General features: G+C 45.0%; 1 protein-coding gene across 1 annotated transcript in view; it reads left to right on the forward strand.

The window, feature by feature from the left end:
• The window catches only part of LOC117367669 (zinc finger protein 493-like), a 156,069-nt gene that overhangs the window by 37,175 nt on the left and 105,031 nt on the right, over positions 1 to 13,863 (forward strand). Inside the window, exon 6 of the mRNA XM_033960451.1 lies at positions 9,841 to 9,948. Coding sequence (XP_033816342.1) covers positions 9,841 to 9,948 — 108 coding nt within the window. The remainder of the gene's footprint in view (positions 1 to 9,840; positions 9,949 to 13,863) is intronic.

Consider the following 13,863-nt stretch of genomic DNA (forward strand, 5'->3'; position numbering starts at 1 on the left):
ATAACAGGATTTTCCCTACTTTAGTCCCCCTGAGCCACAGACACCAGAAATATAGGCTCTATACCACCTAAAACACAGTATTTTAAACAAAACTGCAGGAAGAAGAAATAAGATTTAACAGAGGAAAGAGAAGGATTTTTTTGTGCTTTTTTATATTTTTTTTTTAGTAAGAAACAGGGAGGAGAAGAGAAATTAAGCAGATATAATGCTGAAAACCAGTGAAAAGAGCAGAATATGAAATGGTAACTTAGCTTTTAGAAGTTCACAGGGCAGCCTTGTTTCAGCAATGTCCCAAAGATAATGCAATTAACCTTAGAAGTAAAACAGAACCCCTCCCTTCTCCACCTAATCAGCAGAAAACAATGGCTGAATACTGGTAAGACAGAAATATAGGCTCTATACCACCTAAAACACAGTATTTTAAACAAAAATGCAGGTTCTATCAGTGCTACCCTAAAACACAGGATTTATAACAGGATTTTCCCTACTTTAGTCCCCCTGAGCCACAGACACCAGAAATATAGGCTCTATACCACCTAAAACACAGTATTTTAAACAAAAACGCAGGTTCTATCAGTGCTACCCTAAAACACAGGATTTATAACAGGATTTTCCCTACTTTAGTCCCCCTGAGCCACAGACACCAGAAATATAGGCTCTATACCACCTAAAACACAGTATTTTAAACAAAACTGCAGGAAGAAGAAATAAGATTTAACAGAGGAAAGAGAAGGATTTTTTTGTGCTTTTTTATATTTTTTTTTTAGTAAGAAACAGGGAGGAGAAGAGAAATTAAGCAGATATAATGCTGAAAACCAGTGAAAAGAGCAGAATATGAAGTGTGGTGATGATGGGAGACTTCAACTACCCGGGAATAAACTGGAGTATTGGGCACTCAAACTGCATGAGGGAGACCAAATTTCTGGAGGTCACGAGGGATTGTTTCATGGAACAGCTGTTCATGGAACCAACACGGGGTGATGCCACTCTTGACCTAATCCTCGACGGACTAGGGGGACCCGCTAAGGAGGTGGCGGTACAAGCCCCACTAGGAAACAGCGATCACAACACGATCCAGTACAGGCTAGAAATTGGATCATCAAAGGTGAAAAGAACTACAACGACTGCACTTAACTTCAAAAAAGGGAATTATGATGCCATGAGGAAAATGGTGGGAAAGAAACTCAACGACAGCGCAAGGAAGATGGAGTCCGTGGAAAATGCCTGGACCATACTCAAGGGCACAGTGCAAGAAGCACAGAACCTATGCATCCCCAAGTACAGGAAAGGGTGCAGAAAAAATAGAACAAAAAACCCAGTGTGGATAACAAATGCAGTGAAAAAGGCGAAAAGTGACAAGAAAGCATCATTCAAAAAATGGAAAAAGGACAAAACAGAGGAGAACCAAAAGGAACACAAAAAACACCAAAAGGAGTGTCATCGAGTGGTTAGGAAAGCAAAAAAAAGAATATGAAGAGAGACTGGCAGGGGAAGCAACAAACTTCAAATCATTCTTCAGGTATGTTAAGGGGAAGCAACCAGCAAGGGAGGAAGTGGGACCCTTGGATGATGGGGACAGAAAGGGAGTGGTAAAAGAGGAAAAGGAGATAGCTGACAGGCTAAATAAGTTCTTCACGTCAGTTTTCACGAGGGAGGACACAACCAACATTCCGGAGCCCGAGGAGATCGTAAAAGGAGAGCAGGATGAAAATCTGGTCCAGCTAGAGGTGAGCAAGGTGGATGTCCTCAGGCAGATAGACATGCTAAAGAGCGACAAATCGCCAGGTCCGGATGGCATTCACCCAAGGGTACTCAAGGAACTAAGGAACGAAATAGCTGAGCCACTTCGACAAATATGCAACCTATCCCTAAAAACTGGAGAGATTCCGGAAGACTGGAAAATAGCAAATGTCACGCCCATCTTCAAGAAAGGCTCAAGGGGAGACCCAGGAAACTACAGGCCGGTGAGCTTGACCTCGGTCCCGGGAAAGCTGATGGAAGCACTGATTAAAGACAGCATCTGGGAACACATCGACAACTATGGGCAGCTAAAGTCGAGCCAGCATGGCTTCTGCAAGGGCAGGTCATGCCTCACGAACTTATTATACTTCTTTGAGGGGGTAAAGGGGAATCCATAGATATCATTTACCTTGACTTCCAAAAAGCCTTCGACAAGGTGCCACACGAAAGACTACTAAGGAAGCTATGGAACCATGGGGTTAAAGGGGAGGTCCACCGATGGATCAAAAATTGGCTGGCGGACAGGAAACAGAGGGTTGGAGTAAAGGGACATTACTCAGACTGGCAATGGGTCACGAGCGGAGTTCCACAGGGGTCGGTGCTGGGACCGCTCCTATTCAATATATTCATTAACGACCTGGAAGCAGGAACAAAATGTGAGGTTATTAAATTTGTGGATGACACCAAACTATATCGCAAGGTCAATAACATGGAGGACTGCGAAGATCTCCAAAAAGATCTGACAACACTAGAAAAATGGGCCAAAAAGTGGCAAATGAGTTTCAACATAGGGAAATGCAAGGTCATGCATATAGGGAAAAAAACCCCGATGTTCACTTACAAAATGGGGGGATCAGCGCTAGGGGTGAGCGACCTTGAAAGAGACCTGGGAGTGATGGTAGACACAACATTGAAGGCGTCGGCGCAGTGTTCCACGGCCTCAAGGAAAGCAAACAGAATGTTGGGTATCATTAAGAAGGGTATCACGACCAGGACAAAGGAAGTCATCCTGCCACTGTATCGTGCTATGGTGCGCCCACACCTGGAGTATTGTGTTCAGTTCTGGTCGCCGTACCTCAAGAAGGACATGGAGGTACTTGAGAGGGTCCAGAGAAGAGCAACTAAGCTAATAAAGGGCATGGAGGACCTCTCATATACTGACAGACTGAAAAAGCTAGGGCTTTTCTCACTGGAAAAGCGGAGACTTAGAGGAGACATGATAGAAACCTTCAAGATCATGAAGGGCATAGAAAAAATAGACAGGGACAGATTTTTCAAATTAAGGGGATCAATCAGTACAAGGGGGCACTCAGAGAAATTGAAAGGGGAGAGGTTTAGAACAAACGCCAGGAAGTTCTTTTTCACACAGAGGGTGGTAGATACATGGAACACGCTACCAGAGGATGTGATAAACAGGAGCACACTACAGGGGTTCAAAGAAGCTTTGGATAGGTACTTCGAAGACAAAGGGATTGAGGGGTACAGATAAGAGTAAAGGTAGATTATAGGGATGGGATTAGAGGTAAATTACAAAATTAATCAGGGACCACTGTTCAGGCAGTAGGCCTGATGGGCCGCCGCGGGAGCAGACCACTGAGCAAGATGGACCTCTGGTCTGACTCAGCGGGGGCAACTTCTTATGTTCTTATTATGTGAAAAAGGGGGGGGGAAAGGGGGGGAAGGATAGAGTTACAATTTGCTGAAAAGCCAGGTTTTCAGTTGTTTGCGGAATAACTGAAGGGAGCTCAGGTTCCGCAACGGGGAGGTGAGGTCGTTCCAAAGACCTGTGATTTTGAAGAGAAGGTATTTTCCCAGTTTGCCTGCATAGTGGATGCCGCGTAGGGAGGGGAAGGCTAGTTTATACCTTTGGGCAGTTCTGGAGGAGTCGGGACTGGAGGAGTTGAAAGACAGTGGGATAAGAGGAGGGAGGATACCATGAATGATCTTAAAAGCCAGGCAGGAACATTTGAAATGGATTCTGGGGATTATTGGGAGCCAGTGAAGTTTGGCAAGGAGTGGGGAGGCATGGTCAGATTTGCGTTTTGAGAAGATCAGTTTGGCTGCAGTATTCTGGATTAGCTGGAGTCTTAGAAGACTTTTTTTTGATAGATTTAAGTAGATGGCGTTGCAGTAATCTAGTTTGGAGAGGATGATGGATTGGACAAGGATGGCAAAGTGTTGTTGGCTGAAGTAGGATCTAGCTTTCCTCAGCATGTGGAGGCTGAAAAAGCATGATTTTGCCAAGGAGTTGAGGTGGTCATTGAGGGAGAGAGAAGAATCGATAATGATACCAAGGACCTTGCATGAGAATTCGAGCTGGAGTGTATCGCCTGTGGGTAGTGCGAAAAGGGTGGGCAGGTGTTCGAATTTTGGGCCGAGCCAAAGTAGTTTTGTTTTTGATTCGTTTAGTTTCATCTGTACCGAGAGGGACCAGGCACGGAGTCTCATTATGCAAGCTGTAATGTTTTCGTGGAGGTTTGTGAGGTTCTGGTCAGTCTCAAGGAGGACAAGGATGTCATCTACGTAAGTGTAGATTGTTTCCAGGGGGGATAGTTGAAAGAGTTTCAGGGAGGACATGTAGATGTTAAAGAGAATAGGGGAAAGGGGTGATCCTTGAGGGACACCGCAAGATGGAGTCCAAGGAGTGGACATGGTGCCATTTGTGTTGACGGTATAGGAGCGGGAGTGTAAGAAGTTTGAGAACCACATTAGGACGGTGGAGTCGATTCCAATCTCGGAAAGTTGGTAAAGAAGTATGTCGTGGTGGACGACATCAAAAGCAGCAGAAAGATTGAATTGTAATAGGACAGCGAATTTGTTACGTGAGTGTAGTTGTACCTTTGAAATTAGGGAAACTAGGAGGGATTCAGTGCTAAAGCTCGGTCTGCAGCCATGTTGGTAGGGGTGAAGAATGGAGAATCACTCGAGATAGGAAGAGAGCTGGGTAGCAACTATGGTTTCTAGAAGTTTGGTAAGTAGAGGGATATTTGCTATGGGGCGGTAGTTTGATGGTAAGGAGGGGTCGAGATCAGCTTTTTTCAGAATAGGTGACAAGGCAATGTGGCCCATTTTTGTGGAGAACAAGCCTGATAGTAGAGCAGAGTTAATAAGTCTCATAAGGGAGGAGATGGCCTGTGCAGGAATGTTTTCATAGAGGTGGGATGGGTAGGGATCTAAGATGCATTTGCAGGATTTCAGTCTGAGACAGAGTTTAGAGATCTGGGGTTCAGATATGGGTTCAAATGTCGTCCAGGATCTATCCGCTGGGATAGGGTTTGAGTCATTGGGAGGAAGAGAATTGTAAGAGACTGCTGAGGGGAAAGAGCTCCTTATGGTGGAAATCTTTTCATTGAAAAATTTGGCTAAGTCCATTTGCGGATGGAGGGGAGAGGTGGAGTCGTTTTTTGAGGTTAAGTTTCGCCAGATGTGGAACAGAGTACTATTTTGATTTTTTGATCTGGTGATTTTATCTCCATAGAAGTTCTTTCTTGCTTTTTTTTAGTATTGTGTTATAGTACTTGATGTTGTCTTGCCAGGATTGTTTGTCTGAGGGGGATTTCGATTTTTTCCATTTCCGTTCCAGGGCTCGACATTTCTGTTTTAGTTCCCTGTGGTATGGAAGGTACCAGGGGGCTTTGTGGGAGTGGGAGATAGATTTTGTAGATAAAGGGGCCAGAGCAAGGTAGGTAGTCCTGGAAAGGGTAACCCAATTATGCCAGTTGGACTCTGGGTCTGCGTGTTTAGGAGAAGGGGGAAGTTGGTTAAGAAATTGGGTCCAGAACAATTCGCTCGTGATTTTTTTGCGGTAGGTGATAGATTTTGTGGGCCGGGGTGGAGTACCTAGATGAGACATGAAGATAGGGAGGCAGAAAGAACCTAGAAGGGAGAGCCTAGAAGGGAGATCCCTAGGGAAATTATAGGCAGACAGGGGTTGGCCTTTGACCTGGTTGCCTTACATTCCAAGAGGCCATGATTTTGCAGCTTGAAACACTAATTGGATACACATGTGTAATATTGTATAGATCCAGAATTAAGTTTTAGTAAATTTTAGTAAGCCATTAAAACTATAAACTAGGAATAAACTTATGCAGCTTCAGGTAATAACTGTAGATTAGAATATATATTTTACTTTGAAAATGTATTAAAAGACTAGATAGGCAAAATCAGAGTTTGTGGAACTCTGGGGAGGAGTAGCCCCTCCTTCTGTTCTGACAGGGAACAAAGACTTTTCAGCATATGCTGATAGCCAAGATGCAGGCTGACTTTACCAGAAAGGGTTCAAAGCTGTGTGTATGGATTAACTTTTGTGAGTATATTCCAATATTTGTTTTTGTATTTTTCTTTATAAAACAAGTAAGTTTAGTACAAGAATGTACTGAGAGAAATTAAATTAAGTAAATTATAACTAGTAGACTGAAAATACACCTTTCCTTAATCTAAGCACTCATGTTCCATCTTTCTCCAAACATGAAGTTGATAGAAAGGTTGTCAGTTGAGATGGCTCAAAGAAGACAAATTTATGTGAACGATAGTTAATTACACATTTACATGGATGTCGCAAATAAAATGTAGCCCCTAGAGCCATAACACCAGGTTTCCTTAGCAAAAATTCACGTCTCCTCCGCTGGGTCTCCTTGGCCAAATCTGGGAACATCTGTATTTTACAACCTAAAAATTATTTTTGTTTATTCTTAAAGAAAAGTCTCAGCAACCAGTTTTTATCTGGCGCGAGCGCTACTGTTATAAGTAAAGTTGCTGGTTCCGCCAATTCTTTATCAGATGTTTCCAGGATATTAGATAAGTTCATAGAGTCCTGTCCCATATTCTGTTGTTGTTGTTGCTGTTGCAATTTTTTATTTGGAAGGTAATAAACTTTTGTAAATGGTGGTAATGTTTCTTCAGAAAGCTCCAATATTTCAATCATATAACGCTTAAGCTTTTCTCTAGGGGCTATCATAGGTACCTTAGGAAAATTAATCAGCCTAAGATTGTTATTCCGTGAAAAATTTTCCATTACCTCCATTTTCCTTCTTAAATCAGTATTGTCTTTAATTAGTGTCTCAATAATTTGTTTAGAAACCTTTATATCTTGAAATACATTCTGTATTGAGGTCTTAGAGTCCTCAATTTCACTTTTTAAGTCTTTAATGTCAGTCTCATGTTTATTAATTTTATTTTCAAATAGTTGTAATTGTGGACTTATGGACTTTGCCAAGTTAGCCACTAAATCCCACAAAGAGTCCAATGTTACCTCCTGGGGCTTCTCTATTTGAAGAAAGTGTAACTTAGGTTTATTTAGCTCACCCTCTGGCAAACTGTCTCTTCCATCGTCATGTTCGGTTCCTGCTTCCCCCTTCGCTTCCTCCTCAGTCTCTGCATTCGAGCTTCCCTGCAGCAGCAAGGGCCCCGGCAACACAGTTCCCCCTTGGATCTCCTGAGCCTCCGGGAGGAGGTAAACTCCAACTTCCGGGAGTACCTCCGCTTGCGGCGAACTGGTAGACTGAGGGCGTGGGGGAGGTGCTCTCACGGGGCTTAAGGATGTTTCTGGCCCCATGGAGAACAACGCAGACTCACCGCCACTGCGCGCCTCCTGCAGGGAACTCCCTGGCGATATTGTTGGCGTTGTGAGGCTCCACCAGCACTCCTTCCTCTCCTCTTCAGCATGGCTAAAGGTAGAATTTTACCAATAAAAGTAAAATAAATGAGACGAGCTTGGGGAGAGTGTGCTCAGACCTACTAGCATTCGGCCATCTTGGATCGGCTCCCTCGGCCCTATCCCCTTTTAACTTTAGAGAGTGCCCTCTCGATCTCTCTACCCTGGAGAGGTGAACAACCTGTCTCCATCTACTAAGTCTATTCCCTTCATTATCTTGAATGTTTCGATCATGTCCCCTCTCAGTCTCCTCTTTTCAAGGGAGAAGACGCCCAGTTTCTCTAATCTCACACTGTACAGCAACTCCTCCAGCCCCTTAACCATTTTAATCGCTCTTCTCTGGACCCTTTCGAGTAGTACCGTTTCCTTCTTCATGTACGGCGACTAGTGCTGGATGCAGTATTCCAGATGGGGGCGTACCATGGCCTGGTACAACGGCATGATAACCTTCTCCGATCTGTTTGTGATCCCCTTCCTAATCATTCCTAGCATTCTGTTCGCCCTTTTCACAGCTGCCGCACATTGCGCAGACGACTTCATTGACTTGTCGACCAGTACTCCCAAGTCTCTTTCCTGGGGGGTCTCTCTGAATACCGCACCGAACATCCTGTATTCTTGTATAAGATTTCTGTTACCGACATGCATCACCTTACATTTATCCATGTTAAACCTCATTTGCCATGTCGCAGCCCATTTCTCAAGCGTGTTTGTCACGTTGCAGGTCCTTGCAAACCTGCGTCTTCACTACTATGAATAACTTTGTATCGTCTGCAAATGTAATCATCTCGCTCGTCGTACCAATTTCCAGATCGTTTATAAATATGTTGAAGAGCACAGGGTCCAAGCACCGAACCCTGCGGCACCCCACTTGTGACGTTTTTCCAGTCCGCATATGATCCATTTAACCCTACTCTCTGTTTCCTATCCACCAACCAGTTTTTAAACCACATGAGTATTTCCCCCTCGATTTCATGGCTCACAATTTTTTGAAGTAGTTGTTCATGAATGTCAAACGCCTTCTGAAAATCCAGATATACAATGTCGACCGGATCGCCCTTATCTATCCGCCTGTTTACTCCCGTGAAGAAGTGTAGCAAGTTCGTCAAGCAAGATCATCCTTTGCTGAAGCTGTGCTGGCTGGTCCTCATCAGATTGTGTCTGTCAAGGTGATCAATAATGCGGACCCAGGAGATCAGGAAATCAGATCATCTTTTTGTCCTTCTAGCAGGTCCTCGTAGGGGGAATGGCGCTTCCAAGGCTACCATTGTGCTCTGGATCAAGGAGACTATTGCTTCTACTTATCTTCTTCAGAAAAAGACTGTTCCGGACTTTCTCAAGGCTCATTCTACTCGGGGTCAGGCAACTTCTTGGGCTGGGTCTTTGCTGATGCCTCCTGTGGATATTTGGTCTTCTTTACATTCCTTTGTCAGTCACTACCGTGTGGATGTTCAGGCTCGTCGGGACGCGGTGTTTGGTGCGCATGTTATGGTGTCGGCCCTTCGGGGATCCCACCCATGATGGGGACTGCTTTGGTACGTCCCGCTCATAAGATTAATCCTATACCGGTCTGGAGAGTGCTAAAGATGGAAAAAATTAGGTTCTTACCTGCTAATTTACTTTCCTTTAGCTTCTCCAGACCAGTATAGGAACCCAACCTTTCTATTGTCGTGTTCTCGCATGCAGATTTTCATTTTTCGATGAGTTTCTAGCATTTTTCTAGGGCCGGGGAGATTAAGAACAGTGGCTGTGGCTTGGCTGGCATAGCTGGCGAGCTATGGGGACCTTTCCTATTTGTATTTGTTCCTTTGCATTTTCCAACATCTTTTCTGGTTTTATTTGTTGATACTCCTGTTCGGAATCTTGTTTGTTTTTCTGTATATAGTTCTTAGTTCTGCTTGGCTATTCGGCAGACTGAGGTAATGAGGGAGGGGCCACATGATATGTACAGTTCCAAAGTTTTGTCTCAGTCTCCACCTGCTGGTCATGATGAGATATATACCTGCTTGTAAGATTAATCCTATACCAGATTGGAGAAGCTAAAAGAAAGTAAATTAGCAGGTAAGAACCTAATTTCTCCTTATCCAGGGACAGCACAACCCACTCACCTCCCTTGGTTGGCTTCTTAGCTGGCTATCTAAACTGAGGAGAAGTGCGCCCTGCATCAGGCAGATAGGCACTCGCACATGCGTGATGCGGTCAGTCGTGAACTTTCTAAAGTTCTTCAAGCAAGATTGCTTGAGCAGTTTGTCCGTATTGGGGCTCTGTGGATAACGTCACCCACATGTGAGAATATCTGCCTGCTGTCCCTGGATAACACATGTTAAGGTAAGTAACTGGTTTTTCAAAGGTCATAAAAGTCCCATCGTCCCAGTCTTAGCCAAGTTTTCACTTTCTTAGATGTTGGGCTTTCTTTTAAATTTTGAAGTTATTTTTCATTTTTCTTACAGGCAGCCAAAGTTACCCTGCTGACCTCACAGGAAAGAACCTGAAAATGGAAGATGATTTTGCCAGTGACCAGCTGGGGGGAGAAGAGGAAGATGCTGATATCAAGAGTGGTGAGCAAAGAATTGCTAAGTAATAATTTCCTTAGCACCGGCAGCAGATGAATCCAGAAACTAATGGGATAGCATACATCTACCAGCATATGGAGATAGAGAACTGACTCGCAGGTGTATTGTATATCTTGGATGGAGTCCCTCCTGGCCAGTCAGTGTGCTCTTTTTTGCAGCAGAAGGCAAACCCGGACGGAGGGAGAGAGATCTCTGGAGGTGGCTAAGCCCAGGTGACGTTGGCCCAACCACAGTTTGGTATGGGGGGGAGGTCAAAAAGGGGCCAAGAGGCGCAGAGTGCTTCCCGAGACTGATGAATTCTCCAACCCTGAGATCTCTCTTCCTCTGTTTGGTGCTGGGGGGGGAGGCTGGGGTGCAGGACATGGATTTAGAGGAGGCTGAGGGGGACAATCCCTCGGCATTGCGCCTGTTCCATAGGGAGGAACTGGCGGCCTTTATTTCTAAGGCAATGGAATGTCTGCACAGGAGAGGGGGCAGTGCCCAATCCCCTTATGGTTGGCACTGGGAAGTCTTCTAAAACCTTTCATGTGCATGAGACCATGCAGGAGTTAATCTCAGAGCATTCCCTCTCATTCTCAAGATTCTTGTCAAGTTGAAGAACGCTCATGATTCTGATTGCTCCTCGGTGGCCGAGACATCCTTGGTACTCCCTTCTACTTCAACTCAGTAGCAAGGAGCTATATCTTCTACCAGTCTTTCTGTCTCTGCTTACACAGAGTCAGGGATCTCTGCTTCATCCCAACCTTGATCCGTTGTTTTACCATGGTTCTCATGCTATCGTATCTTTCCCTTTTAAAGTTTAAAGTCGTGGTTGAGGCTTTAGTGCCTTTCCCCTTCCTGACATCGAGTTTGAAGTTGATCCGGTTGTGATTGATCGTCCCCAGTGGGACTGTGACTTCTACATCTTTAGCCGGCCCCATAATGCTGCTTAGGACCAAGTCCAAGGTGGCGTGTTCTCTTGTTGGTTCCCCCACCAATTGTTCCAGGAAGCAGTCCCCTAGCACCTACAGGAACATTGCCTCCTTGCCACAAGTTGAGGTTCCCAGGTCCCAATCTATCCCCTGAAAGTTGAAATCCGCTAAGATTACAACATTACCTGTCTTGCATTTGTGTTTAATTTCCTCAATCATTTTCGAGTCCGTTTCCTCCCCCTGTCCTGGCGGTCGGAAGTAAAGGCCAATCTTTGTGTCAGCACCGTTGCGTCTGGGAATCTTTATCCAGAAGGATTCCACCTTCTTTTTCTCTTCTGTCATAGTCACTCTCACAGATTCTACTTCTTCACGAACATATAGGGCAATACCTCCACTTTTCTGCCCCACTCTATCTCTTCTGTACAGTTTGTATCCCTGTAGTACTGTATCCAATTTGTTTTCCTCATTCCACCAGGTTTCTGTTATGCCAATGATTTCCAGTTCGTCGTTTTTTGCTATTGCTTCAAGTTCCCCCATTTTGTTTCTCAAACTTCTAGCGTTCGTATACATACATTTGAGTTCCCTGTGTGTTACCTTCTTGGAATCTTTAAGCTTAACAGTCTCCCTTGGTTTTTTCACGGTATCCTTTTCTGCTCCTATGTTGTCTCTCTTATATGATTTGTGCATGTCCCCACCTGCGTCTGAATAGTTGTCCATAGTTCCTTCTTTGGGACATCCTGTCGCCCGGGCCATCGACTGGTGGTCGACTGTTGGCTTTCCCCTGTCCTTTAGTTTAAAGCCCTCTCAATGGCCTTCTTCATGTTGCCTGCCAATATTCTTGCTCCTTCCTCGTTGAGGTGCAGTCCATCCTTCCTGTAGTACTTGCTTCTTCCCCAGAACGTTGCCCAATTGCGTACAAAGTCAAAACCTTCCTCTTCGCACCATCGTCTCATCCAGCGTTGATTGCTTGCAGTTCCCCTTGTCTCCTTCCATCCGCTCTTGGTACCGGGAGGATCTCGGAGAAGGCCACCTTCACCTCCCTGATCTTCAGTATTCTTCTGAGTGAGCAGAGCTGGCCCTTCATTTCTTCCCTGTCATACTTCCGTCTGCTCACATCGTTGGTTCCCACGTGGATAAGCACAGCAGTGTCCTCTCCTCTGGCGCTGTCTATGATCCTGGAGATCCTGTTGGCCACGTCCTTCATTCTCGCTCCCGGAAGGCAGGTGACGATTCTATCCTCTCTCCCTCCTGCGGTGTATCTGTCCACATGCCGTACGAGGGAGTCTCCCACGATGATCCCCATCTTTTGTATTCGGTGGTTCCTGGGGGGTCGTAAGTCCACATCCATAGGCTGCCTGCTTGTCCTGGGCAGCTATTCTCACAACCCACCCACTTCCCCTGGTTGGCTTCTCTGCTAGTTATCTGAACTGAGGAGACTTGCCTTGCGCTGGGCAGGTGCGGCTGACTCGAAACTTCTAGTTTCTACAAGCAAGTCTGCTTGCGAGGCTGTTCACATCCTTGCTCCGTGGATGACATCACCCATAGGTGAGAATTGCTGCCTGCTGTCCCTGGATAACACCTGTTATGGTAAGTAACTGTGCTTTCTGGTAGCCCTGGCATAGTCCAGGTGTGTGTCTGAATTGCAGGCATAGTCCTCCAGGGATCCGTTCTTACATTTCTCAGAGGCTGGAGTCTTGATTTAGACGGTTCCTTCCTTTCTTCCTAAGGTGGTGTAACCTTTTCATGTCAATCAGTTCCTCTTCCTACCGTCATTCAAAGAAGAGGATTGGGGGTTGCGGTTTCCTGCTTTGCATTTGCTTGATGTACGGAGAGAGCTCTTGCACCATCTTCAGGTTACTAATGATTTTCGGCGTTTGGATCATCTTTTTGTGCTCTTTTTGGGTCCTAGGAAGGGTCTAGCGGCTTCCAAGGCCTCGGTGGCTCATTGGGTCCGAGAGGCTATCGCTTCCGCATATTTGTTGGTGGGCAAACAGTTGCCGGAAGCTCTCCATTCTTACTCGACAAGGGCAATGGCTACGTCTTGTGCTGAGTCCAAGGGGCTTTCTTTGGAAGAAATTTGTAGGGCAGCCACTTGGTCGTCCTCGAACACATTTTCTGCTTGGATGTGGCAAAGCGCCTGGAGGCGTCGTTGGGTACTTCAGTTATTGCACAGGTGACATGTTTGTCCCAGCCGAGTTGAGGTGGCTTTGCTACATCCCACTAGTCTCTGGATTCATCTGCTGCCGGCGCTAAGGAAGGAAAAATTATGTCCTACCTGTTAATTTTCTTTCCTTTAGATGAATCCAGAGCCCCATCCGATCGGAATTTTTCAAAGATGATTTTTATCGCAGGTTATGTTCATGGTTGGAGTCAAGATATTCTTTTGCTTATGGGAAAGAAGTTTGTTGAGGTTCAGCTGCTTTATCCGGATGTTTGTGCATTGAGCAATACTGACTGGCCAGGAGGGACTCCATCCAAGATATACACATGGGAGTCAGTTCTCTACCTCCACCTGCTGGTAGATGTATGCTATCCCACTAGTCTCTGGATTCATCTGCTGCGTCTAAAGGAAAGAAAATTAATAGGTAGGACATAATTTTTCCATCCTTGCTATGTGCTGTGGAGTATTTCTAAATTATCACATAGACATTTTGGTTAGTGAATGTAATCAGAGTACAGGGAATCATTGCATATATTGGAGGGGAGGAGGAGATGTTCAGAACCAGCAAATAAGATCAGGATGGTCTGTTTTCATTTTTATTTTATTTATTTATTTATTTAGATTTATATCCCGTTCTCCCAGTAGCTCAGAACGGTCTACAAGTAAACATACACAGTAGAAGTAATTAGGCAAATAAGATGTACAATAGGTTTAGGTGCTTGGACATACAAAATTGTGCAATATTTATCAGGGTACAAACAATTTTTCAGAGTACAGACAATTTATCAGAGTACAGACTAAGAGAGGACTATACTGAAATTTAGGAGA

This window comes from Geotrypetes seraphini, chromosome 10, assembly GCF_902459505.1.
Source record: "Geotrypetes seraphini chromosome 10, aGeoSer1.1, whole genome shotgun sequence".
NCBI classification, from domain to species: Eukaryota; Metazoa; Chordata; class Amphibia; order Gymnophiona; family Dermophiidae; genus Geotrypetes; species Geotrypetes seraphini.